General features: G+C 45.9%; 1 protein-coding gene and 1 long non-coding RNA gene across 4 annotated transcripts; one reads left to right on the top strand and one right to left on the bottom strand.

Moving 5' to 3' along the window:
- Positions 1–2,516: 2,516 nt before the first annotated feature.
- On the bottom strand, positions 2,517–19,721 carry E2F8 (E2F transcription factor 8). Of its 2 annotated transcripts, XM_019456509.2 has the most exons (14): positions 19,612–19,717; positions 18,750–18,826; positions 18,298–18,424; positions 16,242–16,520; positions 15,585–15,741; positions 12,880–13,194; positions 12,493–12,654; positions 10,764–10,901; positions 8,799–9,002; positions 8,403–8,490; positions 7,621–8,152; positions 4,109–4,241; positions 3,606–3,994; positions 2,517–3,299 (listed from the first exon to the last, which is right to left on the bottom strand). In XM_019456509.2, the coding sequence occupies exons 3-14, from the start codon at positions 18,310–18,312 to the stop codon at positions 3,117–3,119; spliced, it is 2,595 nt and encodes an 864-aa protein (XP_019312054.1). In that variant the 5' UTR covers positions 18,313–18,424; positions 18,750–18,826; positions 19,612–19,717; the 3' UTR covers positions 2,517–3,116. The 2 variants fall into 2 exon arrangements, with proteins under 2 accessions (XP_019312054.1, XP_019312055.1); XM_019456510.2 differs by lacking the exon at positions 18,750–18,826 and having other exon boundaries at positions 19,612–19,721.
- On the top strand, positions 9,396–24,445 carry LOC109271240 (uncharacterized). 2 transcript variants are annotated; one of them, XR_008421183.1, is made up of 3 exons: positions 9,396–9,708; positions 19,008–19,117; positions 24,431–24,445. It is a non-coding gene; the product is annotated as an uncharacterized LOC109271240 (long non-coding RNA). The 2 variants fall into 2 exon arrangements; XR_008421182.1 differs by having other exon boundaries at positions 19,008–19,736; positions 24,431–24,444.
- The last annotated feature ends 1,059 nt before the right edge of the window (positions 24,446–25,504 follow it).

The raw sequence follows: 25,504 nt of genomic DNA, 5'->3' as shown, positions 1-25,504 counted from the left end.
CTCATAATTCCTTAAGAGGAAACCAGGAGGCAGTTTGGGAAAAGAGACTCCATGCTGGGCAGATAACTTTGTCTACTACTGTGCTATTACTTAACATCTTTAAAGTTGCTTCCTGCTTTAAAAATGAACGGACAGTGCTCCTCCCATGAGAGCCTTTCAGGTTACCATGTCCCTGTACTGTTTGCTTCTATGAGTGTCTATAAGACCAATGAACAAAATAATAAGACAAACAAATAAGGCAAAGACATATAGGGAAACTAGTGGGTTATTAGTTGTCCTGCTTTTGGTAATTTTATCACTGTATAATAGGGGTTGTATTCATTATTTGTTGCTGCATAACAGTATTACCACAAACTTAGCATCTTTTTTTTTTAATGTTTATTTTTGAGACAGAGAGAAACAGAGCATGAGTTGGAGAGGGGCAGAGAGAGAAGGAGACACAGAATCTGAAGCAGGCTCCAGGCTCTGAGCTGTCAGCACGGAGCCCGACGAGGGGCTCAAACCCACTAACTATGAGATCGTCACCTGAGCCGAAGTCAGACGCCCAACCGACTGAGCCACCCAGGTGCCCCCACAAACTTAGCATCTTAAAACAACACAGACTGATCACCTCATAGTTTCTATGGGTCAGGAGCCCAGGAGTGGCTTAGCTGGGTTCTCTGCTTGGGGTCTAGATCCAGGGCTGTGGTCAAGGTATCATTTAGAGTTGCAATCTCATCTGAGGCTTGACTGCAGAAAGCTCCATCTGCAAGCGTACTGAGGTTGTTGGTAGACTTCTTTCCTTGTAGCTATAGGTGGGACTGAAGATTTCACTTTCTTATTGGCTGTTAGCTGCAGGCTCCCCTCAGCTCCAAGACACTGTCCCCAGTGCCTTGCCATGTAGGGTTCCCTAGTTGGGTTACACTACAATCTTAAGTAATGTTAGTACATAACCATGTACACATAACCACACATACACCATCACACCCTTACTGTATCCTGTTAGAAGGAAGACACAGGTCCCACCGACACTCAAGGGCATGAACACCAGGCAGCAGGGATTATGGGGGAACCTTATGAATCTGAGTAGAAGAACCCAGTGGGACAATCCTCAGAGCAGTCTTGAAGTCTAACACAGCTCATTCTTTCTGTGCATCTGATTTCCCTAAACCTCAGTCCCAGGGTGGGGTGGGGGGCAGTGCGGGTTACTTCTTATGAACTGCTAAGGGGGCAGAACAAAATCCTGGCCTCCAGTCCCTCTAGTTCAGCTTTAGAGCAGAGAGCGGGGATGTAAGGAGCTTCATCGCCTCAGACCTACCATGACCGGGGTGGTTTCTCTTCACAGTTGTCTGGGTGTAGTTGAATCTGGTGGCCTCCACTGAAGTGTATCTTTTGCCTATATTTACCATTGGGCAAGTTACCTTCTCTTTGGTACTTAGTTACCAAGTTACCTTCTGCATGGAAATGCTTTCATTTGTTCATGTGCACATACTGTCTCCCTCAACTATATCATAAGCACCTTAAAGGCAGGAGACATTTCTTATATCAGGAACCATTCACATATCCTCCCAAGTAGGATGAAAGCAAAGGCAGAGGTACTTTGGAAGAAATAGTTCATATTAGTTCTCTAATGGTGTGAAGGAAGGGGAGTCTGTAAGTCGTTGTGAAAATGTGCTCTCTTCGCTGTACTTGGTTATAGAAACAAAACATGTATATTTGAGAGGAATGACCTTACAAATGCTTAGAATACCCAGAGTGTGCTCGGTTCCTACTACGGCAGCTAGGCATACATGTGGAAGCGTATTCTAGCAATGGGATTCTGGACTTACTGCTTTAATCTCTGTGAGCCTGTGACCTCATCGTCTTAGCTCGGGGAGACTAGGTCTTTAAGATGTATAGCGCAGTACCTAGCATATAGTAAGTATATACGAAATAGATATCATGCTGATGCTTTAAGACCCTGACCAGTGAAGGCCCGTGTCAAGTCTGAAGGTGTAATTCATCCCCATAACAAAGGGGTCAAGGAGATGCACACGTAACAACACATTGTAGCTCGTTCCTTCCCTTAGAGCTCATGGGGGTTCAGTGTGGTAGTTCCTGGAGTAAATTAGACTCCCCATTGCTGTTTTCCCATCCCTGAAGTCGGGCTGTTTGGAAAGTGTGGTAGGACTGGAGCTGTAGCCCCCCCTCCTCTGTAGACGGCAGGGGACGGGGCCAGAGGCTGGCCATTCGCGGCCAGGGTAGGAAGTGCCTCTGCTCCTGTCTTTGGTTTCTAAGTGCCCAGGCCATGGTGGAAAGCTCAGGAGACTTAGCTGCATGTCCCGGGACAAGCAACAGCCTCTCCAAAGCCATTTTCACTCCAGAAAGTAGAGCCATGTGAGGGGGGGATCAAGAATGGGGAGGAACACGGGAACATTTTATACACTTGGCAGGTCTAAAGGAACCCAGAAGGTATTCTCCTTACCAAGGACTTGCCTCTGAGGTTAGTTTTCATTTTCTCCCAACAGCGTCCTAACTGGCCAAATGAAAATGTGAAATATATTTTAGAAAAGTTTTAATTTGAACAATTTATGATTAAAAATACAGTTTATAAATAATTTTTCCATAGACTTGATTGAGGATTGTTGCAAACTTTACAAAAGGACACACTGCAACAAGAACAGATTAAAGAAATTACAAAAAATACAGCTATAGCCCTCCTATTTAAAAATACAACATTATACATCACAGCATTTTCATTGTGCAAAGTTGAAGACGATGCGGCGTTGGGCATGTCACATATTCACTCAAAGGGAAGTCAACTTTAATATAGTTACTTTGCATAATAGCATAGGCACAGCTGAGACAATGAATCCTTCCCCCCCTCCCCCCTGCCCCGGCAGTTAATATACCTGAGGTTCAACTTTTTGCTTTTATCTGATAGGACTGATGGCTGAAATTGGCTTAGTACAAATATATGTGTGTGTGTGTGTGTGTGTGTGTGTGTGTGTGTGTAGAGAAACAAGTGTCTGCTTTGAAATTAAGTAAACCCCCAACATATTTACAATATTTTTAGAGAATATGTTCTCCAAATCAGTCTGATTATATCTTCTCATTAAACAACTCTTTAGAAAATTAAATGAAGCCAGATCTGTCAATTAATGGACATCCTCTGTCGAGACTTCCAGTTTTCGCTGTGGGACAAAGAGAGTTCCCACAGAGGTTTTATTAGCACCATCGAAATCCATGCAGGATAGGCCCATTGGCTTCATTGGTCCGCCTGGGGTACGGAAGAAACTTTCGGCCACTGACTGTGACCCTTTGGGTGTCACAGGAACAGGCTGATCGGAAAGAGAGGAAGAGGAAAAGGAAGTCAAACCCACACAGATAGGAATGGCCTGATAGCCTCAGAGGGCTGGACCGGAAGGGCATATCGCACGGTAGGAGCCTGGCATAATTTGCAATTGGCTGGGGGTACTGTGGACTCTCTGGGTACTCTTCCTGGGTTTGGAAGGCAGCTAGGCCTTCAGTCTCCTCCTCCCATCCTTCCCCTCTCCAAAGAAGCAAAGCAAAAGCGAATCTCCTGTGATATTATTTGAGCCTTAATAACCCCAGGAAAAAAATCCACTGAAGGGAAATACTCTCACCTGTTGTGCCCCTGTCGCAGCAACTGATTGTCCACTCGGTTGGTTCTGGCCGGGGACTGGAGAGTCGTACCTGGTGGCCCTTCCTTGCTGAGTACCTGCATTTTCTGGTACAACACTAACAGGGTCTATTCTTGGAGACACAGGAACGGCTCCGGGGCTGGCAGACACCTGCACACTGGGGGAGATGAGTCCCAAGTGCTGCAATGTGAAGTTTACAATGGCTGAGCTCGGGTTCTGGCCGGGAATGGGGTGGCTCGAAGTGAGAGCCGGGCTGTTCCCGACAGGTACAGCTGCCACGGAAGTTGGTGAGACCATTAGCTTCAAAGGTGTTACGTGAAAAGAGGGAAAATTAACAGCAGTGAGTTCGGATGATGTCACTGGAATGACACCTGAAAGACAAGGGGGGAAAATATCTTAAAAGCGCAGGCATTTGTCCAAGAAGCTTACAAGGCTTAAGTGAACTTGAGCCCGACCCACATTGGAATAGTTTTACATACACTCACCTGTGATTGGGGAGCTGTAGATCCTGTGGTTTGGGGAAAGTGTACTTGAGTTTTCTTTACTAGACAGAATAGACTCTGCCCCCAGGGATGAGCACTGGGTGAGAGGGATTAGGTATCCTGATGGGAACAAGGCCTAGAAAACAAGGAGGAAGGATTTATTTTACACACAAATATGGAAGAAAAATGGCCATGTGCCTGTTCCAGGACTCCTATCCCTTAGTGGTTGGTTGTCTCATCAGGACCAAAGCATCCAATGGTATGGGCTATGGGTGGCCCAGCTATATGGCTCCCTGAAGACAATATCCCTCCCTTCTATTCCTGACTTTTGAAAACCATGTGTGTCTTAAATGTTATCTGTGGTCTTAGGAAGCGTCCTAAAGCTAGCAGTCAGCCTGCCTAGAGATAGGATCTGCCCAACACATCCCCTCCCACTGACATCTCTAAGTCCTGCTATCAGACTTTTTGGTGTGATGTGGTGCTGTCAGAACCACATTTAATGCCGTTGGATGCCATAATGGCATTGCTGTATTATTCTATGGTTGTTCTTGAATTATGTAGAGTGGTAACTTCCCAGAGTGTTCCGAGGAACCCTACTTCCATGGGATGCAAGTTGTCCCTACTTGAATCGTGGTCCAACCTGCCATGGAAATGGTTAACTGAACAAAGGAAAATGGCGTCTTTACTGGAGAATTCCTGGGGGGCTTTAATGATGGCATGCATTGTAAATCCCCGAGGGGCATCCAGCAGGTAGCATTTCCCAGGCAATTTAGCAGCTAAACTTTTGGTAGTATTGGTATTCAAGGAAAACATTTTAAGAAATGTTGACTTAGAGAAGGGGGCTGCCAAATCCTGGGCCAAAATCTGGCCTCCTGTCCACTTTTGTAAAGAACATTGTATTGGAACACAGCCATGCCCATTCATTTGTGTTCTGTCCATACCTGCTTTCTTCTATTTTTACAATGGCATGGTTGAATAGGCAGCACGGAGACCATAGGGCCCACAGAGCCAAAAATATTTACTACCTGGCTCTTTACAGAAAAGGTTTGCTGACCCCTGATTTAGAATAAAGTAATTATACAACTACAGATGTATTCTTCCTAGCACTTTAGGTTCCTGTGATACCAAGCATGCTTATAACGCGCCAACTGAAGGGCAGGGCACCAGAGTTCAAAAACTATAGTTGAAAAGAGAACTGATTAGTTCGTACTGGAGACCCTCATGGCACAGAGCAAAAGCTTCAGGCAATAAAGTTATACCCTAAAGAGAAATGGCCAGTGTTGGGTTGTGTGTACCCCCCACCACGCCTGCTTGGCCCCCGTACTTTAGCAAACGGAGAGCCTGCATGGGTGGCTGAACTGCCTGAAAAGTCTGTTTCGGCCTTACCACGAGCAGGCCTGGCAAAAGCTAAAAGCAGCTCTTGTAACCTGGGGGCCCTCTTTTTATCTTCCTTCAGATCTTTCTTCTCACCATTGTCAAAACAACAGTCTACACTTTGATCTAGCTGTTAATAGGTCCCATCTTTTCCTTGGGAACCAGCGAATTCCAAATCTGCAAGGCTAACAGTGTTTCACGACACTGCTATTTATCAGTTTTGTTTCTGAAATGTTTGGCACTGTTCCCTGTCTTTACTCGTTGGTTGCTTGAAAGCCGCAGGAACAGAAAGTTTTAATGGGTGGATTTAGGCGATTTACAAGTAGCTGTTCTTCACTACCGTTCATCACACTCTCTCATGGTACAAGTTACCCTGGTGGCTGGTTTAATTCTTTCAAATCTTTAGCAAAACCTATAGTACTCTAATAATTATTTTTCAATTTTCTACAGACTACGTTCATCACAAAATCTTTCAACCTAAGATGCCAATTCCTTTTTTTTTTTTTTAATTAGAACTGTTAATTAGCAGGTTGAATGAATTTGGTATATTTCAGCTTGCATGCTTCTCATCCAGTCTACATTAGCTCTCTTATCCCTTTCTTCCTATTCTATCAGCCTGTTTTATGTTCATTGCCTGACATATTTGTGTTTGTTTATAAACTGTCTTCTCTCCACCCACAGAAGTGCAGATTCTTAGTAATGTTTGTTGAATGAATTAACACACAAATCTCTCATTTCCTTTGTTCAGCTTAGTCCGTGCTAAAAAGAAATGGTCAAAATGAAGTCGTAGAGATGAAAAGAGAAGCAGGGGCACACGGAAAATCTATCTACTGAAAATCCTAATCCTGAATAACTAAGCGAGCAACAGGAGACCATTATTAAATCATATCCATTGGCCCAAAGAGATTATGGACCTCCCAGAAAATTGAATCAAGCCAAAGCCTTGTGATTTTCCCCTTAGCATGTATATTACATGCAAAATGATAGTATGCCAAGATAATAGATGTTTTGAATGGTTACCATGAGGCCATCCTCAGGGAAGATTTGACAAACTCTAAAGCCTCTTTAATAACAACAGTTGCAGATAATACCCTTCAGCTTATACGGTGCCTTAAAAGGATCACAAGCCCCTTTATGTATATTATCATGTAATAAATTCACTTAACCTCACAAAAACTGTAACGTGGCCCTGGGGCAAGTATTCAAAAGCAACAGTCACCAAAGGCAGGTGCTGGGTTTGATTTGATCCAGAGCACGGTGCTTTATACCCAGTAGATGATCAGGAAAAAGTCGTGGAATAAATTCTTTATAGATGTGGAAAAACAAGATGTAGAGAAGGAAAATAACTTGAGTTAATAGCAGGGACAAAATGAGAGATTAACTTCTGCCTCCATGTTTAGTGGTGTTTATTTGGTGATAATGTCCTCCATATGTAATTGTCCTGAGGGAGAAAAATGAGATAGCCTATATAAAAATGCCTAGTACTTCTGCTGCCTGGTATATGGGTAAGCATCTAATAAATGTTAATTCCTTCCTGAACCTAACTCCACCTAGGGAAAACAATTACCTGGAACATCAAAGTCTCTAGAAACCAATGCATCAAGTGTACCTACAATCTGCCAAGATACGCTGGATTTTTCTGTTACATAAAATAGAAATTTTGGTTTAAATTTTAAGTGGACAGTTAAAACAGAGGGGACGGTTTATCTTCCGGGCAACAGATGCCAGGTACGTGACATCCAACAAACATTAGGTAATGACTCAGAAAGCAGGAGTTACTGGAACCCTATGCATCCACCCATTCATTTGGGGTTACGTCTGCTTGTAAATTATTTAAGACTTTCGTGACAGCTGTTTGCATTCCAGTATGTGACACAGCAACAGACTTAAGGACAACCACCCGTGGTGCTTTAAAAAGAGAGCAAATAATCCCTTCCTCCAAAGGTTAAAAATGTCCCTGCCGTCATCCCAGTCAGGGGATTAGCTGTCTGGGGCTTTGTTTGGATTATGGGACACTAAGGAACAGAACCTTGTCTTCTGAGAAACTGCTCTTTGCTCTGGTAAATTTCACAAGCTACCATATTCTCCTCTAATCAACTGTGCCCTTCCTAAAGCTTTACACGGTTCGGGGCTGTACTTACTGTGGAGACACTGTCAAGTCCTTTCAGGTCCTCTTTAAATTTCTTTTTGGAACCACTGTCCTCGAGCATGCTTGCCCTCTTTGAGCCTCTTTCTCCAGCAGGCTCCTTGTCTCGGTTCTTCGCACCTGGTCTCTCAGGCACTGGCTGCAAGCTTCCAGGCCTGGTGGAGGCACCGGATTTGGTGGCGTCATTGGCTGCCTTCTCGGTGGTGGCATCTGTGGAGTCTTTTGATCTTGTAGCTTTAGAAGAGGGGGCGGGGCAGACTGTCGGGCTCAGGCCTTGGGGTGGCGTCACGGTCTGGGCGTGGGCAGGCTGCAGGTAGATGGCATAGGACGGGCCTGAAGGGGCCTGAGGTAGGATCATGGGCACTGCAGGTGACAATGGGCTGGGGATGAGGGGGACCACCCCCAGGGGCTGGATGAGGGGCGGGGCCGTCAGTTCCAGCTCAGCGTTTGCTGGGGTGTGCAGAGGAGACACTGGTTTGCAGTGCCCGCATCTTTCCAGCTGTCCCTTCGCTTTCTTGCTGGGTTCGCTAAAAGACAAGATGTAAAATATGACACAGTGGAAACACATCTTCTCTAAAATGTTCTAAGACTGGGCCAGATTGTAGCCGTGCGTTTATGAAACGAGCAGGTAGCTTCTGTAATGATTGCATAAAAGTTACAGAGAAGACGGTCGCGCCAGTTTCCAAGGCTAGTGCGTATTCTTACGTAAAGCAAGTAATCCTAACGATGCAACGTAAAAGTAATTCATCCCGCTACTAAAGAGTATTACTAACCTACCTTGACTGTTCTTCTAACTGCATTTTGCAAATAGCTGCGAGCTGAGCCATTTTACTTGGGAAGGGTGCCGGATTCTGAGCGCTCTCAGCTGATAAAACAGAAAGGGGGGCGGTGGTGTTGGTCACAGCAAAAGAAGGAATGCTCACACAGATAAAACATCATTGAAGTCAAAGGAACAGAAAACATGCACCTCCCTTCCAAATCACATAACCATTAAAACCCACCAATTATTTTTCGTCTTTTCATGCATACGTGAGTTAGGCTTCAAGTGAGTGGATCGGGGTAGATGCGTATTGAAACAAATCTCTAACAAGTACCGTAGGGATCAAGTAAGCGAAAAAAAATCAGATAAAAAGGAATTCTTCAGAGCAGAGCCTGATGTGACTGAAAACATACCTTTGCTTGTCTTGATGGGGCTACTGGGAGCAGAATTTATCTTTCTCCGGTCACTTTCTATGCTCTTAACCAGTTTGATCAGAGATGGGTGTCGAGTGAAGTTTGGTTTCCCACGCGTGGAAAAGAGGTTTTTGGCACAGTTGTCTTTTGAAGGCCGCTTCACTTCTAGATCGGAATGGGGGAAAGGAAGGACTTGGCCACGTCCTGAAAGAGAGAAGGGCAGGGGGTCGAAACCCGGCTGGCTTGGCCTCCTTGTAGGAGATGAAGTCAAAGTGTAGGTCGAGAATGATCTTTCGGAATGAAAGCAGCAACATTTATAGAGCACCAGCTCTGGGATAGACACTGTCTGAAGGGCTTTCTGTACAAAACCTTGTTAATCTTATTTTAATTGAATTCTGAGGTAAGATTTCACACCTCAACATCTCTGAAACCCAGAGCATCTTACAGCCAACCAGTGGTGTGCTAGAGTGTAATCATTAGTGGTTTCTCTTTCTTATCATATATATATATAATCGTGCATCTTATAATCAGTGGAGTCCTACCCTGATGAAATATGGTGGCTCTCACTGCTATGGACTGAATAATGGGGTCCCCTCAAGTCCACAGATTGAAATCCTAACCCTCAATGTGATGGCATTAGGAGGTGGGGCCTTTGGGAGGTGCTTAGGTCATGAGGGTGGAGCCTTCTTGAGTACTCTTAGTGCTCCTATAAAAGAGGCCCCACAGCACTCTCTAGTCCCTTCTGCCATGTAAGTTATGACCAGAAGACAGCCATCTAGATAGCAGGCTGTCACAAGACTTCCCAGTCTCCAGAACTGCAATAAACTTCTGTTGTTTATAAGCCACCCAGTGTATGGTATTCGGTTATAGCAGCCTGAATGGACGAAGACGCTCTCAACAACTCCACCAGGTAGGTACTTCTTAGGAAATGCATCCCCATTTCAGAGACATTCATCAACTGACCTTGCTCTCTCAGCTAGTACAACGTGGGCCTGGGATATGAGCCCATCAGTCTGGCCCTGGAGCCTGCACTCTGAATCCCCTGCACCAAAGGACCTCTCTCTGAGATGGCAGTTGACTCTTGAACAGGTTTGGACTCTGCAGATCCACTTATATGCAGATTTTTTACAGTGCAGTGCTGTAAACGTATCTTCCTTTATGGTTTCCTTGGTAAGATTTTCTTTTTTCTAGCATATACTTTATTGTAAGAATATAGTAGATGATACATAAACATACAAAGTATGTTTTAACTGACTGTTTATTTTCTTGGTAAGTCTTCTGGTCAACAATAGGCTATTAGTAGTTAAGTTTTGGGGAGTCAAAAGTTATATGCAGATTTTTTACTGCATTCCTAACCCCTGCATTGTTCAACAGTCAATATATATTCAAAACTGCAATAACCTTGCAAAGATACCACTCTTCTTCCCATCTTGCAGGTGAGGAAACAGCCTTGGAGATGTAACTTGTTCAAGGCCACATAGCCAATAAGAGGCTAAGTTTCCCTCTGCCTCCATGGCCCATGTTCCTGCTACTTTAAACATTTCTGCGTGGGATCTTTGATGGAACATAAAATGTCAGAACCCTGGAGCTGAGATGGAGACTAGAATATTGATACTGGAGTGAATTCACTTCATGTTCTCGATGTGTGTAGGCTCTGTTATGGTCACTGGGCAGCCTAACAATTAAGCAATAGTATCTTATGTTTTGTGATGCTTTCCACTTTTTCAGATCCTGTCACGCACAGATTCTGCCTCGTGAGTACAGGGTTGGAGGTGTTTTGGCCCTTGGGTTGTTGATGGAACCAGTAGCCAGACTTTCCATATTGGCACTTGTCTTTGTCTTTCCAACAACTTATATATGTTCTTTCCATGTGGGAATGTGGGCAGGAAGGGGAAGGGGGAACATCTCCCAACGCACATTAATTGAAAACAATGAAGCAGAGAATGAAGGAAAACAAATACATACCACTGGGATTTGGACTGATTTCTGGGCCTGTCCATTTAAAAGCTGGTTTTCGGCCCCTTTCTTCTGTAACATGAACTTTCTTGATAAGATTCAGGCTACTCAGGACATTAGCTATATCATACAACCTCCTAATTTTTGCTAGAAAATAAAAGATATATACCACTTAATGGAATAATGAAAGATCAAAGGACTTTGCTTCTTGAGGACTTCATATATATTCAAAAAGCTATCCTAGTCATCAATGTCAGGCAGAGAAAAATGTGACTCTTTTAAGTTATTCTGGTGATACTGCATTAATTCAAACAAGAAAATAGTTTTAAATATTGAAAAGACTGTTACTACTGGTACTGAATTTAGAAATGACAGAGGTTGAAAAAGGAAAAATGACTTTGTGAGATCACCCTATCGGGAACTATGTTACAGAATTTTTAATAAAAAGTCCCCATTACTGGTAATCCTCTAATGAAGATTCAGAAGAATTTTATGAACAAATAGAAATGAAACGTCAATGATAAATGTATTGCTTTCCAACTTGTGACAGTTTATAACAATGAGATTTATTTAGTATCATAAGCATGGAGGGTGCTATAACCCATCAAAATGTGTAAATTAAAAAAAAATTTTTTTAATGTTTATTTATTTTGAGAGAAAGCGAGAGAGAGTCCGGGAGGGGCAGAGAGAGAGAAATCCAAGCAGGTTCTGCACTGCCAGGTCAGAGCCTGACGCGGGGCTCGAACTCACGAACCGTGAGATCATGACCCGAGCGGAGATCAAGAGTCGGATGCTTAACCAACTGAGCCACCCAGGTGCCCCCAAATTTGTAAACTTTTATATTGTCCTTATGTTATATGCAAATCACTGATTCGTTAATTCTACAAATCTTACACACCTTAAAAAGTTTTGTTACAAGAAACTGGTCTTTACTTCCAGCTTGATACTACAAAATTATAAATTGACCTTGTTCTTCGTAGCCATGCCAGAAGGTTTTGAATTCCCTGGGGATGCAGCAAATTACACATCCACAGTTCCTGGAATGGTTTCCAAGGCTGTGACTAACTAGCAAAACGCAGAGCTGAAAACTGTCTGGTGAGTCAGAAAAAGCAGGCAGCCCATCCGTAGTGGGTTGAAATTGCACATCTCCCGAGCCAATTGCCAGTATTACTGCCTTTACTCTCGACTTAATTTTGTCTTTATAGAGACACTATCAACCTGGAGATGTCTGAATATACTTTCATGGGATTAGTGCAGCTTTACAGGAACGGGGAAGGAGTCGGTGTGATGGCTCCCGGGCACTCCCCACAGCGGTCCCCTCGTCAGGCGGGTCCCCTGTTCAGGCTAGCCTCATGCCCTACGTGGAGGTGTGCTGATACCCCCAGAAGACGTGGGCATGCTGCAGACCCTTCCCATGTGCTGAGCACTTCTTTCCACACTCTCCTCTTCTGGAGGCTCCTGCAAAGCCTGTCACTGAGGCGCAGGCAGAGCTCTGCATCGGGAACCCAGCCCAGGCCCCTTTCCTACTTCGAGCAGGTCTGGCTGAACCTATTCTTTCAACTGGGCTGCACGTCACTTCTGGGAACAATTTTAGAAGAGTTATTTATACCCTTCCCTATAAGAGCAGAGATCTGGGTTCCAGACCCACTTGACAATGTATTGCTCATTTAGACGTTTCTGAGCGACATTTTACGGTTTCAGAATAGGTCCGAAAGCCCACGGCAGTCCTGACACTTACTTTTAAACTTGCTTTTATCCAAATCTTCCACGTGGTCTTCCCCAATTAGAATCTTGGCAGCAATTTCTAGGCTTACTATCTGAGGCGTCGACACCAGAAACAGCATCACAAACTTCTGGCTCATCACTCTTAGAGACTTATCTTTGCGGCTGTTTACAGAAGCTTTGGAGGAGGAGGAGGATTAGAGAATTAAAATTCATGAAGGGACAAGTGACTTCTAAAGTAACAGGGCTAAAAATACCACAACCTGATCAGACAGCTGACAACCACAGCGTTTTAGCATGTTAAAAGGCAGGATTTGCTTTAGAACCACGTTCTCTAAGAAACCATTTTCTTTAGACCCAGGAGGAGGGCCCTGTGGCCCAGGCTCTTCCGACCATGGCTCACCTGCCCGAAATTCCACTCCAGGGAGTTCGACAAAACACATGTCCGCGTGTCCATTCTGGCCGGTGTTCGATTTGATGATATGATCCTCTAGGCTGATGGTCTTACCAAAGTCAAACTCTTGTTCGTATTCTTTCTTCTTGATCATCATAATCTGCTCGGCATACTTGTTCTCTTCCCCGACGCTTTTCAAAGTCCCCAGGGTTTTGTGGAGATTATGTCGCCCGTGCCAAGTGTATCTGTTTTTGGCCAGGCGGCTCACCATGTGTAAACTCTCTAGGACATTCACGATATCGTAAATGCGTCGCCGCTCAACATCTGCAAAGAATGAGCAACGGTACATAACGAGGATCAGGTTTTGCAACGTGTAGAGAACTGAGTAACTTTTTCTTCCACGGTTTATGAGTCAGCGGGTCTGGATGACACGATTCTACTTACAGTCAACAAAGAGCGTAAGGACGAGCCAGACACGTTTCTGCTCTCATAGCGTGTAAATAAGGATAATAGGAATTGGAAAGGTAACATTTATTGAGGACCTACTCTGTGCCATACAACTTCAGGAAATTTTTATCCTAAACTGGTGAGGCAGGTATTATTATTCACACTTTAATGATGAGGGAAGGTGGCTCAGGCTGCCCAGGCCAAGGCACGGAGCCAGTAAGTGACAAAACCAAGCCTTTTAATATTCTAAACCCCACACATTACAAGCTGGTTTTTTTTCATATTACTCTTCAAAGCACGTGTGTGCACACACATGCACACACACATGTGCACACACACAGGCAGTTGTCATAGAATAGGTACAAAGCACTGAGATTTCTTGCTGTTCCTGGAACTTGCCAGATGTGCCCTTGCCTGAAGGCCTTTTACTGGGCTGCTCCTTCTGCCTGGAATCCCTCTTCCAGATGTCCTCATCACTCCCCACCTCCATCTTTTCAAGTTCTTGCTCAGATGTCACCCTTTCAATGAGGCCTGACCTGACCACCTAATGTAATATTGCAAAAACACACTCCCAGCCCTCCTGGTCCCCCTCTACCCTGTTCTACATTTTATTTTTCCCCACAGCATGTATCACCTCCTAACATGTTATTATACCTTGCTTGCTATGTGCTTTGCATATCTGTTATGATCTCTCCTTATCTGTCCTTTGCATACTCATCTATTCCCCCCACTATAAAGTAGGTTCCACAGGAGGAAAGATTTTATTCTTTGTTTAAAAAATGTTTATTTAGCGGGGGGAGGGGCAGAGAGAGAAGGAGACAGAGAATCTAAAGCAGGCTCTGGGCTGCCAGGGCAGAGCCCCACACAGGGCTCGAACTCAGAAACCATGAGATCATAAGCTGAGCCGAAATCAAGAGTTGGATGTTTAGCTGACTGAGCCACCCAGGCACCCCAGGGTGTTATTCTTTTTATCCACTGATGTTATCCCAAGCTTTTACAGTATTGCCTGGCACACAGTAGGTGATCAACAGCTACCTGAATTAAAAGTACAGCCTGCAAAGCTACAATTAAGTATGTGTGACTAGATGAACCTAAACGGCTATTCTTAAAATAGGAAATCAAGTCAGTATTTATAAACACGCATCCGAAGAGCAAAACTTTCTTCCTGGAGTGACAGCTATATATTAAATTATCCTTCCTGTCTCTTCAGTTTCAGACTCTGAGATTTCATGACTCCAAAAGTATCCCAAGTTTACCACAGACCCCTTTCTAGCTGTAACTAGATTCAAGTCTATGAAGACAAGAATAAAGGGGGTAGGAGGATCACAGTAACTTGCCAAACACCAACACGTATTGTCCTCAGAATCGGGCCGAATGGCAGGCGAGGCTAAAGCCCTGCTTCTACTCACGGAACAGGCTCATCACAAACCAGGAAGATACCATTCTCCAGCCTAGCTCTTCAAGGAGAGAGTGAGGGAGCCCAGAGAGTGCAGACAAAAGTTCAAAGTTGTAGCTGTTTTTGAAACAAGTCATGAAACAATGTTGCCTTTCTCCAGGCGCCTGGGTGGGTCAGTTGGTTAAGTGTTGAACTGCAGCTCACGTCCCGCTCTCACCGTTGGTTCCTGGTTTGTTCCTGAGTTCCAGCCCCGTGTGGGGCTCTGCCCTGGAAGTCTGCTCCCGAGTCTGTCTCCCTGTCTCTGCCCCTCCCCACTCTTTCTCAAAATAAATAAACATTCAAAAAAAAAAAAAAAAACAAAAACAACCAATGTTGTCTTTCTTTACAGCTTCAGAGCTTTTGAAATACAATCAGAAGCAATCTCCGTTGTGATTTTTTACTTCTGTTTGAAAACTCACAGAAGTTGGAAACTATATGCCTTTATTCTTAAATTAAAAGGGCTTCAGAGGGGCACCTGCGTGGCTCAGTAGGTTAAGCGACTGACTTGGGTTCAGGCCATGACCTTGAGGTCCGTGAATTCAGCCCTGCATTGGGCTCAGTGCTGACAGTTCGGAGCCTGGAGCCTGCTTCAAATTCTGTGTCTCCCTCTCTCTCTGCTCACACTCTGTGTCTCTCTCTCTCAAAAATAAATAAACATTAAAAAATAATAATAAAAGGCTTCAGAGATTTATAATTTCCATGTGGCATTATCTGTGTCGTTAAGAACACTGGCTAGATGAGCGTGGGTCTGAAGGAGTAAGTCCATGAAGTCACTTTAATTATTAACCTGAAATGGTTATATGGTTAAATGGTGAGCTCTTTGCATACTTACTAAGTTCTTCAGCTACTTCATCAAGACAGATGTCATTGTTCACAGCAGGGTTGGGGTAGTTAGGGTATCGTGCTAAGAACTTATGACACAACAATCCTAAACTTTTTTCTTTTCGACTTGGTTGGGATTTCTCATATTCATCTCCAGATAAGTGTTCCTACAAAAGAAGAGGTAAGTCATGTCTGAATCGGAAATAGAGTTGGACAGATTTATTAGGGTCATCTGCCCTCGATGGCTAACACACTTAGCTTCAACAGCTGCAAAACTGGGGGTAGAAAAGTGGGAGCCAGTGTAAACCGCGTGCGTGGCAGATCGAAAAAGGAGGCTTGTGCTGAAATAAGTCAAAGGCTCAGGATTCCTAGTGCTATATTTCATGGAGTCCTGTGCTCCGAAGCAGGCTAATAAGTCTGTGGGTGTCGATGCTTCACATTGCTGGCACTTCTGTAATAGCTACTCCTCCCTGCTCCTACACACACACACACACACACACACACCAGCCTCCTCCCAGGCTAATAAGTCTGTGGGTGTTGATGCTTCATATTGCTGGCACTTCTGTAATAGCTACTCCTTCCTGCTCCTACACACACACACACACACACACACACACACACACACACACACACACACCAGCCTCCTCCCAGCCTTTTGCAAACCTACGTGCAAACAATCTTTGGCCTCAGGTAATCCGTTTCTGCTATCAAACAACCCCCTTTTCTGATCTCTATTTCGTATCTCGGGGCTCACGGCACTGATGAGCATTTTCAGGTTGGCTGTTGGTGTCCACGGTTCTCCCTGGGAGAGTTCCTTGGGCTTGGTGGGTGTGGTCAAAGGGCCAAAGTCAGGCTGTATCTCTGTCAACACTATATTTGCTGCAGTGGATTCTTTCAGAGGTGTTTTCATTAGTCCTCTTTTATGTGGCTCAAAAAAGAGATTTTCCTGGTTTAAAACAAGTAAATAATTAAATCCACCATAAAACAGGATTTATCATACAGCTTTCGATTCTAGAAATTGTACAATAAATAAAATATTGTCAAGGGAAAAATGCCTATGAGGTTATAGGGCCGATTAAATTAGTAACTATCCCAATGATCACTTGACACTTACTGTCCTTTTTACTAGCTAAATTTCCCATTTTTAATTTTGTAGTCCATCCTATGTTCCAAGAATTGAACAAAAAAACCTTTAAGGCAGAATTTTGAAACCTTTTTGACATCATTTTTGATTTAGAATAGTGTTGCAGTTAGTATAAAGCGTTCCCATACACCTTTCACTCAGCTTCCTCTAATAGGACTGCTAATTTTAAATGATCCAAAGCTCCTAGGAGTGACTTTTACACACAACACTGCAATAAGTGAAGGCCTACATGGCAGAAACCATGTCCCATTCATCTGTGTGTCTCATCTGGCACATGGCTCCATACACTGAGCGCTCAGTAAAACACCACTGACGTGGAAGAGTCAGAAAGCCAAGGAGACCAGGGTGAGGGCTGGCATATGGTCATACTTACAGGCAAAAGCTAGAAGGGAGCAAAACCCAGAGTGCCGACGAGCAAAGAAAGTCTGCTCTTACAATATTTACCCTTCTCACTTTATAGAAGGAAAAATGGGGCCCCATAAGATAAAATTAGTTACCCAAAGTCACAAAGCTGGTTCCTGGCAGAGGCAGGACTGCCACTGAGACATGATGGTAAATGAATAGCAGTTCACAAGTAAGAGTAATGGAGACTATGTTTCTTCCACTTTTGGACACTGGGGACTTCACACATTCTTACTCTCTATCTATCACTATTTTAAAGGAAATGCTTGGAATGACAATAAGTAAAAGAACACAGAGACTCACTAATTCCCCAGTGACTTTAGGAACAAAGATTAATGGGGCTGTTTAACATGTCCGTGATTCCTTAGGATTTATCAAGTGCTTTTCTATTTGTATTCTCACCATATCCTACATGTAATTCTGGTCTGCAGAAGAGGAGATGCTGGCTGAGAGAGGTTACACAGGCCTTGAACCTGAATGTCCTCAATCCAACTATGGTGTTCTTCCAGGGAAATCAGTGTGACAATACAATGGGGGACCCTCCTGGGCAGGTGCACCTGAAAGGTGCTGACCCAAGAATGGGATTTCTCTAAAGGCTGCTGTCCTTTACCTCAGACTATCAGACACAATAGCAATTCTCATTTGACTAGTATCTAAACCTTTTAGGAACTTTGCCTTTTTCAACCTATCAGTAGCTGGACGCTGATCAAGACACCCCTACTGACAATTCTTATTTACAAAATGCCTATCTCACAAATAGTATTTATGGCCCCCAAGTTTAAGAAGCTGCTGATTCAGTAGAAAATCATCTCAAAAAGAAATCTGATCTCAAAATGTCAGATGCCCTCTCTAAATTCTAATTGTTCAAGAATTCTGAGAAATATCATAATGCAGCTAACGAATTTTATTATTCTTAAAAAAATACCTTTTCTCTCTGCTTATTTCTTTGAGACTTCCATTTGCAATCGAACTATTAAAAGCTTTGGATTACCTTAACTCTGGCCAAACTCTTCCCCTCTTTAAAAATTAAATTTCCCTTTTTTTTGGGTTTTTATAGAAGCTAACTAAAAAGGGATGTAGCTGTAATAAGATATTGGATATGGGAAAATCATAGGGTTAAATCAGGATGGCATTGCTTTTAAAACTGCGAGGATGAATACTAAAGTTAAAAAGGTACCTTTTCATTCTCCATTCTGTAAATTTCTCATACATTTAGAGTTTCTTTAAAAATGAAAAACTGGAGTTGCTCCCAACACCCTGATGGTTTAAGTAGTTCAATCAGTTCTATTAAAACGTTTAATATCCTTAAAAAGAAAAGGAAATAAAGTTAAAGAAAAATAAAACCAGGAGATCGGCTGAATATTCCCTCATGGACACCAGAGGCCACTTAAACAAAGACTAACGAAAAAATGACAAATTACATTTACATTTTATTCCCGACCAGAGATCACGCTCCTGGGCAGAGAACTCCCATCAAACGCCAGTAAATTCCTTCAGCAAACCGATCCACTGTCATGAGACTCAAAGCAAACCACAGAACTTCCAGTGACAGCTTTCTCCCACCTTCAGGGACGGCACGCCATTCTCCAGACCCCACCGAAAAGGACTGTAGCAAGCACTAGCACCCACCTGTTCACAGGTCAGGGTTGGGGACGGAGCCAGCGTCCCAGCCCTGCTTCCGGCTGAGCAGACACGTCCCCAAGCATCTGGATAAAAGTGTACATCTTGATGCCTGAACTTTTCCCCTGACACACACTTGCACAGGCTCAGCAGTAAAGACTTGGGAAATAGCTTGATGGGAAACTTCCAAATTCAGTTCTTAAGTTCCGAACATACTCCGGGTATTTAAAGAGCGCCTTATAATTAAGACTTATTCTTTTTTTTTAGGACATCCTTAAAAGATGAAAGGCGCTGTGTACGCTCAATTCGGGTGGCGCGTTCACGCCACGATGTTGGATCTCACCAAGGAGGCTGCATTGGTTCAGTGAAGCAACCAGGTACAGTCCCCTGGCCGCCACCCGCTCCGCGCCCCGCGCACTTCCCCCTCCGCCCAGCCAACTACCCCTCCCCCCGGGCCCAGTCCGCGCGCCACCAGCCCTGCAGTTCCCGGACAGCATCCTCGCCGTTCCCAGGGCAACGATTCCTAACCAATCAGAGAGCTGGACGCGGGCCTGCGATTGGTTGGTGGCGCCAGGGGCGGGTCCGGACCTTCCGCCTTCGATTTAAAAATTTGGCGCGGAAAGCCGGACCGTGGCCGGCACCGCCCCTTGGCTGCGCGGGGCTTGAGCGCGGGCAAACCCGCGCCCGGAACCACGGTATCCCCGCCCCTCCCCCTCGCTCGCCCCCTCCCCTCTGCGCGGGAGCTCAGCTCCTCCCTCCACGGCCCCCGGCTGAGCGAGAGGCGGGAAACGGCCGTCGCTGCCGCAGCCCTCCCGATCTCTCTCCCAGTGCCGGGCCGGCTGGGTGCCGCATCCCTCTGCGTCCCGCTGACCTGTCAGTTCACTTCACGGTTGGAGCCTGCGGGGGCTGAGCGGGGGACACTTCGGCACCGCTTTCCCCGCTCAGGTCCGGGAGCCCGCGTGTCGGGCCGTCAGTCGGTCCTCACGCTGCGCCGAGGTGGGTGCCACGGAGGGAAACGCCGGGACCAGGCTTGGCGGGCCGGCGGGCGGGCGGAGGGAGCGTGACCGTCCAGGAGCAGTCAAGCCCCCGATTTGAAATTAACCCGCTCCCGGCGCGAGCCGATCCCGCGGGCTGGGAGGGCCGCTCCCCTCCCCCACGCCCGCTCTTCCCGGCCCCGGACCCCGCGCGCCAATCGCAGCCTTCAGACAAGAGCCCGCGGCGAATCAGGGTGCAGGCACCGCCCTCTGGTCCGCCTCCGAGACAGAGTTGGGGGAAAAGTTCAGCAACTTTTTTTTCCTTTTTTTTTTTTTTTTTTCCCCTGAATACCCCCTCCCCTTGCTAAAGTTGGGGAATGAAGTTTGGCCCGCCCGGGGCACGAGGACTGAGAAGCGGGCGCTCTGCGATTCCCGGTCTGGCGGTCCCACTCCCTGCCCAGCCCCAGATCCACTCACCTGCCCTCCGGACCCCAGCCGGGACCGTCCCCCCTTCCGTCTCTGGCATGCATTATTGTGCTGCCCACCACCTGCCCCATGGCTTCTAGAAAATTGGTGTGCAGAGGGGGAAGCCTGACCAACTGGTGCCCAAACTCGTTAGCCGTGGGGTCTTGGCCGAGATGTGAGAAACTCAGGTGTGGGAGGAGGAGTAGCAAGGTTGAAAACCCGCCAAGCCAGTTCCGGGCGTCTGCCTTCTTCCCTCCCGTGGTCTCCCACCCGCTCGTCCTTTTCCCCTCCCTAGTCGTCTTCCCTCACTTTCCCCTCTTTTTCCGGTTTCCGATCCTCGGACAGTTTCAGCATGGAATATTGCAGAGTTCTAGATTGCAGTAGGATTGGGAGACGCTCTAGTCCAAAGCCCTCGTTTTGCAGACAGGGAAACCGAGGCCCGGGGCGGCAGAGCTGCCTTGCCTGTGCCCGGATTGGGTTGCCCTGCGTTGGCTTGCCCGGCGGTTCTCTGCCTTAAAGCGTTTCCCCTTTTCTGGGGACCTGTGCTGGAGTCGCGGTACCGCATGTATTGCCCAACCGCGCCTAGATCAGGGCGCCCATCTACCGACGGTTTGGTTTGAGCTCTTCCCCCTTTTTTGTGGTCTCGCGTCTCTAAGCTCCAGCAAGGCCCACGACCCCGACCCCCCAGTCCCACTCATACTTACGTGTCAGTGAATCACCAGTGCTGATTTGCAGCGCGGGACAGTCTCCTATCCCCGAACAAACGCAATGTAAGGGCGGGGATGCTGTGCTACGGTGGCTGGGGTCGTAGCGCTGCAGCGACAGACCGTAGGACCGGGGGTCCGGGTGGCGAGCAGTGGCTTTTTCACCCCGCAGATCTCAAGCCTAGGGCTGCACAGGGTGGCTGTCCCAACGGTTAGCGCCCTGGTGTCCCTGTCCTCTCCTCCAGCCGCCAGCGGGGGGGCACGGGCCATATCGACTTCAGGCAAATGTTGCTCAGGAAGGCGCTTCTACTTGGAAGTCGGCCTTTTCGCGGGTGCTGTGCAGATGGTCTCAGATTTACAATAAAGAGAGTCACTGGGCAGAGTCTCACCACCACCAGCGCTAAGCAGCTGGTTTTTATTGAACTAGGGTACACCTTTTCTAGAGCAAGGTATGGTGACACATGCATGAACAAAAGGGGGGCGGTGTTTCTGCTTTAGCCACAGTTTCAGATTTTTGCCTCCCTGTCCCCCATCCCCAGCCCTTAGGGGAGTGCTCCCGTTCCCCTGCGTTCAGGGGCAGTGAGGAATGGGTTCATACCTGATCTACGTGGGCATTTATGCCCCAGATCTGAGTGCCAAGGACCTGTGAGGCACACAGTGCAAGGAACAGCCACCTCTGCTGACACCGCACAGATGGCATCTCATTTGATACTCAGCACAGGTGTTAGTTAACCACGGGCCATGAAAGGGAAGCAGAGCATTTTAAAGTAACCATCCCTAAATGACAGGGCTGGGATTTAAAGCCAAGTCTTGTTTACCTCTAAGGGCTTGCCACTGAAAGCTCTCTTCTTCACTGTGCTGGTGCCTGCCCTCACTTCCTTCACAGGATAGTTGTGTCCCTCTTTCTAAAGAAGGAAACTGAGGCACAGAAAGGGTTAAGTGATGGCCACATTAGCTGTTGAGTCAGAATTGGAATCCAGGTCTCCCTGCTCCCGGTTCATATATCATCCGATTTCACGGTCTCTGAAAGTTCCTATGAAAACAAGGTTGGCGACACCTGAGAAGGATCTTTAAGCATCTGCCCCTCCCCGCACCCCAGCATAACAAAATAGAGAAAAAGCAGGACCTGTAATCCTTGTTTTAGTGACAATTGTCATATCTTATTGAAGCATGTGAAAGTACAATCCAAGTCACTGACTGATGAAAAGTAGCTCTATGAAGAGTGAAATGGTGTGGTTTTGAAGTCTTAACTCTTTTTTATGTAAGAGGTAATGAAAAAGCAAGCTGAAGCCTTTCTCCTCGACACTATCGTGTGTTGGTTTGAAATTCAGCATGAATATAAAAGGAAGCTATGAGACTACTGAAAACTTTTCTCTTTACTGCGCAGCTGAGAAGGGAGGATGAGGGGGCAGGTTGGAAATCTTGTAACTTTCCCATCAAACATGCGTTCTGTCGATTAGTTATAAAATCCAAGGGAATATTCGTTTATTTATTTCTGGTCTTTTGTTCACCGTGTTGTGTAATCTGTGTCTCACTGAAGTTAGACCCGTTTTTCAACTCTATGCTGCTACCCTTTATGGTTTGCACAACTTGGAGGGTGAGATGTTGTGTAATACGTTAAGCACTAATCAAGGAGAAAAGATACCAGATGTGAGGGGGAATGATGAGTGCTGTCTGAGGTGTCTAGATTCAAAGGTAACATTCAGGATTTGGGAATCATGTGTCATCACCGGAGCCGCACTCAGTGAAAAGAGCAGCGTCCCCCGCCCCCCGCCCCAGGGCTAGAGAGGGAGGTGCCCCAGCTGGTGGGGCTCCTAGACCTTTTTGTCTTGCCGCCCACCTCCCAAGTTTGACCAGGGGGCAATGTGGGGGTTGCGCTTTTTCAACAGCATGAGTTGGCACAGCCACCACAAAACAGCTGTCTAGTGCTTTAAATGGCACAAATCCCCAGGTGCGGGGTTAGATCGCAGCTGCTCGTGACCAGATCTCAGTCCTCCCCGGTTCTTTCAACTAGTTACTCTGTCCCCAGATGAATTGTGTGGGTCCAGTCTGGGCAGGGTTTAAAGAGGGTGGATACAAGCAAGGGACGCAGGCGGTGGGACAAGCCTGGATCTGGCTTGTGCCGACTGTGGAGCTAGATTTGGTCCGAACCTGTTGGCAGGGGTAGGCGGCTGTGGGAGAAGTCCCCTGCAGCTCTCCTTGGCTTCCTGTGGGAAACCTCACTCAACTGATGAGCCCTGGATGGATATCTGCAGCCCTGGACTCAGCTGCAGCCGCAACAGTTGCTTCCATATATCGAGCAATTACCACATCTAAATTTTTTAAATGCTTTGGGGATAACTGAACACAAAATACTGAAGGCCCTTTTATAGAATGGGAGTCTGAGTTCTGTGCTCGCTGTATTACTATGTCATCCAATCTTAAAATTATCACAGAGCTGAGGATCATGTAGTCTTAGTGCTTATTTGTAGATTGGAGGAACCCATTTTTTCCAGGTTCTAGAGCATTAAAAATGTATATATACAGATTCCTGGGAGTGGGGGCAGGAATTTATTACATGAAAAAGTCCCAGTCAGTGCAGGAATCCCAAAAGCTCCATGGTTAGCAATGATTACCTTTTGCTTGAAGTCTGGTCGTGAAAGGTAACTGGGCTGACCCCCCCTTTAGGCAGATTCCTTATGTCCTGTCTTGATCACAACCCTGTACACCCATCTCTGGCACAGACACCCCATCTACACCACTGTGAGCTCCTGGAGGGCGGGGAGAGGGACTTCCTTATCTCTTTGTCCCCAGAGTGCCCAGCTGGGTACCTGTCCCAGAACTGGAGCTTGGTGAGCTTGGTAAGTGTTGGTTCATTGAATAAGGCCCTAGTCTCGAGTGCCATCTCGCCAAGCCCAGAAGATACCTTGTCTTTTAACCTCTTTATCTTCAGGGCCAAGTTCAATGCCTGACACCTACTTGGTTCTCAATAATGTTAGAGAAAATGAGCTCATAATTACCATCCTTAAAAAAATTTTTTTTTTTTTACTTCAACTACTATTTCCACCTCCCTCCCATACGCATAACTGTTTTATCTATTCATTTACTAAAGCACAGTAAATGCATAGCATGTCCTGAATGCCTTCCAAGCCCTGAATTAGGTGCGCTGTGTATACAGGTGAGTGAAAGAGGCCAAGTCCTTGCCCTTTTGGAATTTACAGTCAAGCAGGAGAACAGTGTCTGGCACAAAGCGTTAACTGCTGTTACTATTATTACTATTATCATTTTATTTTTTTCTCCTAAATGTGAGACCTCTCTGCCACTCCTCAATCTAGCAGACGTGACTTTTCTCTACATTCTTCCTCTGTTGTACTTATTTAGCGACTTAGTGAGTTTTCCGTAGGTATTTTTCTCCCCTAGGAACCCGTATTCTGTTCTTTTCCTCCTTTCAGCCACATGTAGGAGTCACTTGCTCTGAGCCCAGGGACTGTGCTGGGCACTTGTCCTCTGATGACAGAGACAAGGCCCACCTTTCACTTACCACTCTTCTCTCTTTTTCTTTTTGCAGGGACATGACCTTCATTTGGAGAAGTTGTTTGCTTTTCTGAGTCTTTCACACTGCTGCTTCAGAGTCACTGGAGGAGGCCTGGTTTCTCGTGGAATGATCACTGAAGTCAGCTTAAGTTAGTTACTTCAACCTCGGCCCCGCTGTCACGTGTGTCCTGGAGTGGGGAGCCGGGAAGACAGAACAGGGTCCCGATCAGCCACATCGGGCTCCGTGGCATCTCCCCACAGGCTTCCAGTCCGTCACCGAGCCCTCCAGTCTCCCACTTCTTCCTCTAACAGTGCCTCCGTGGCACCTGTGAATTCCCCTTAAAGTCATGGATTTCAGGATCTGATTTGACCTAAGATATCCCACGATACCCAGACATAATTTGGTAGAATTTAGCTGCTCACTGTACTGCTTTATCATACAATACAGAGATTGACTAGGACATACATAATTCCTTTTGTTGACAAACTACTTAGGATCTTCCAAAAAGAAGTAGGTAACTCTCCTCTCAGCTTTCACTGCAAATGCTCAATAAAATCTCACAGTATGTTTCAGTATGGAAATTGGCTACAGTAGATTGCATTTGAATCTGCCCACAAAATGGATAGTTTTACATGTGCGTTTTAAATAGCGCTGAGCTTTGTTCCAAATTCAATCTCGGAAATAAGAGTCTATAATTGTTTTCAAGTTAGTTCGAATGATATGAAATGACATTTTTTTATTACAAAAGGAAAGATACTGGTTAACCAAAATTTTCAGGTGCTCGTTATAGCTTGGTGTCATTGTGATAATGTCGCACCTACGTCATATCATAGATGGTTGCCTCTTAAGGAAACTCGGGGTTTGGAGAAGGGAGAGGCATCTTCCTGTCGGTTATCTTCTTTGAACGAGGATAGGATGTGGATACAAGTTAGGGCTTTGGAGGGAAATAGACCGTGGTTCCAAGTCACCTCATCGTTACATCTGTGTGACCTTAGCTAAATTACTTAACATCTCTGAGCGTCACATTCTCCTCCTCACTGAAGTAGGGATCAAAACACCCACCTTGAAGGGTTGCTGTGGGGCTAGATGAGATGAGGGATGTAAAGG

Source organism: Panthera pardus, unplaced genomic scaffold, assembly GCF_024362965.1.
Source record: "Panthera pardus isolate Hobbes unplaced genomic scaffold, ASM2436296v1 HiC_scaffold_12, whole genome shotgun sequence".
In the NCBI taxonomy this organism is placed as follows: Eukaryota; Metazoa; Chordata; class Mammalia; order Carnivora; family Felidae; genus Panthera; species Panthera pardus.
This window is presented reverse-complemented; position numbering and strand designations above follow the sequence as displayed.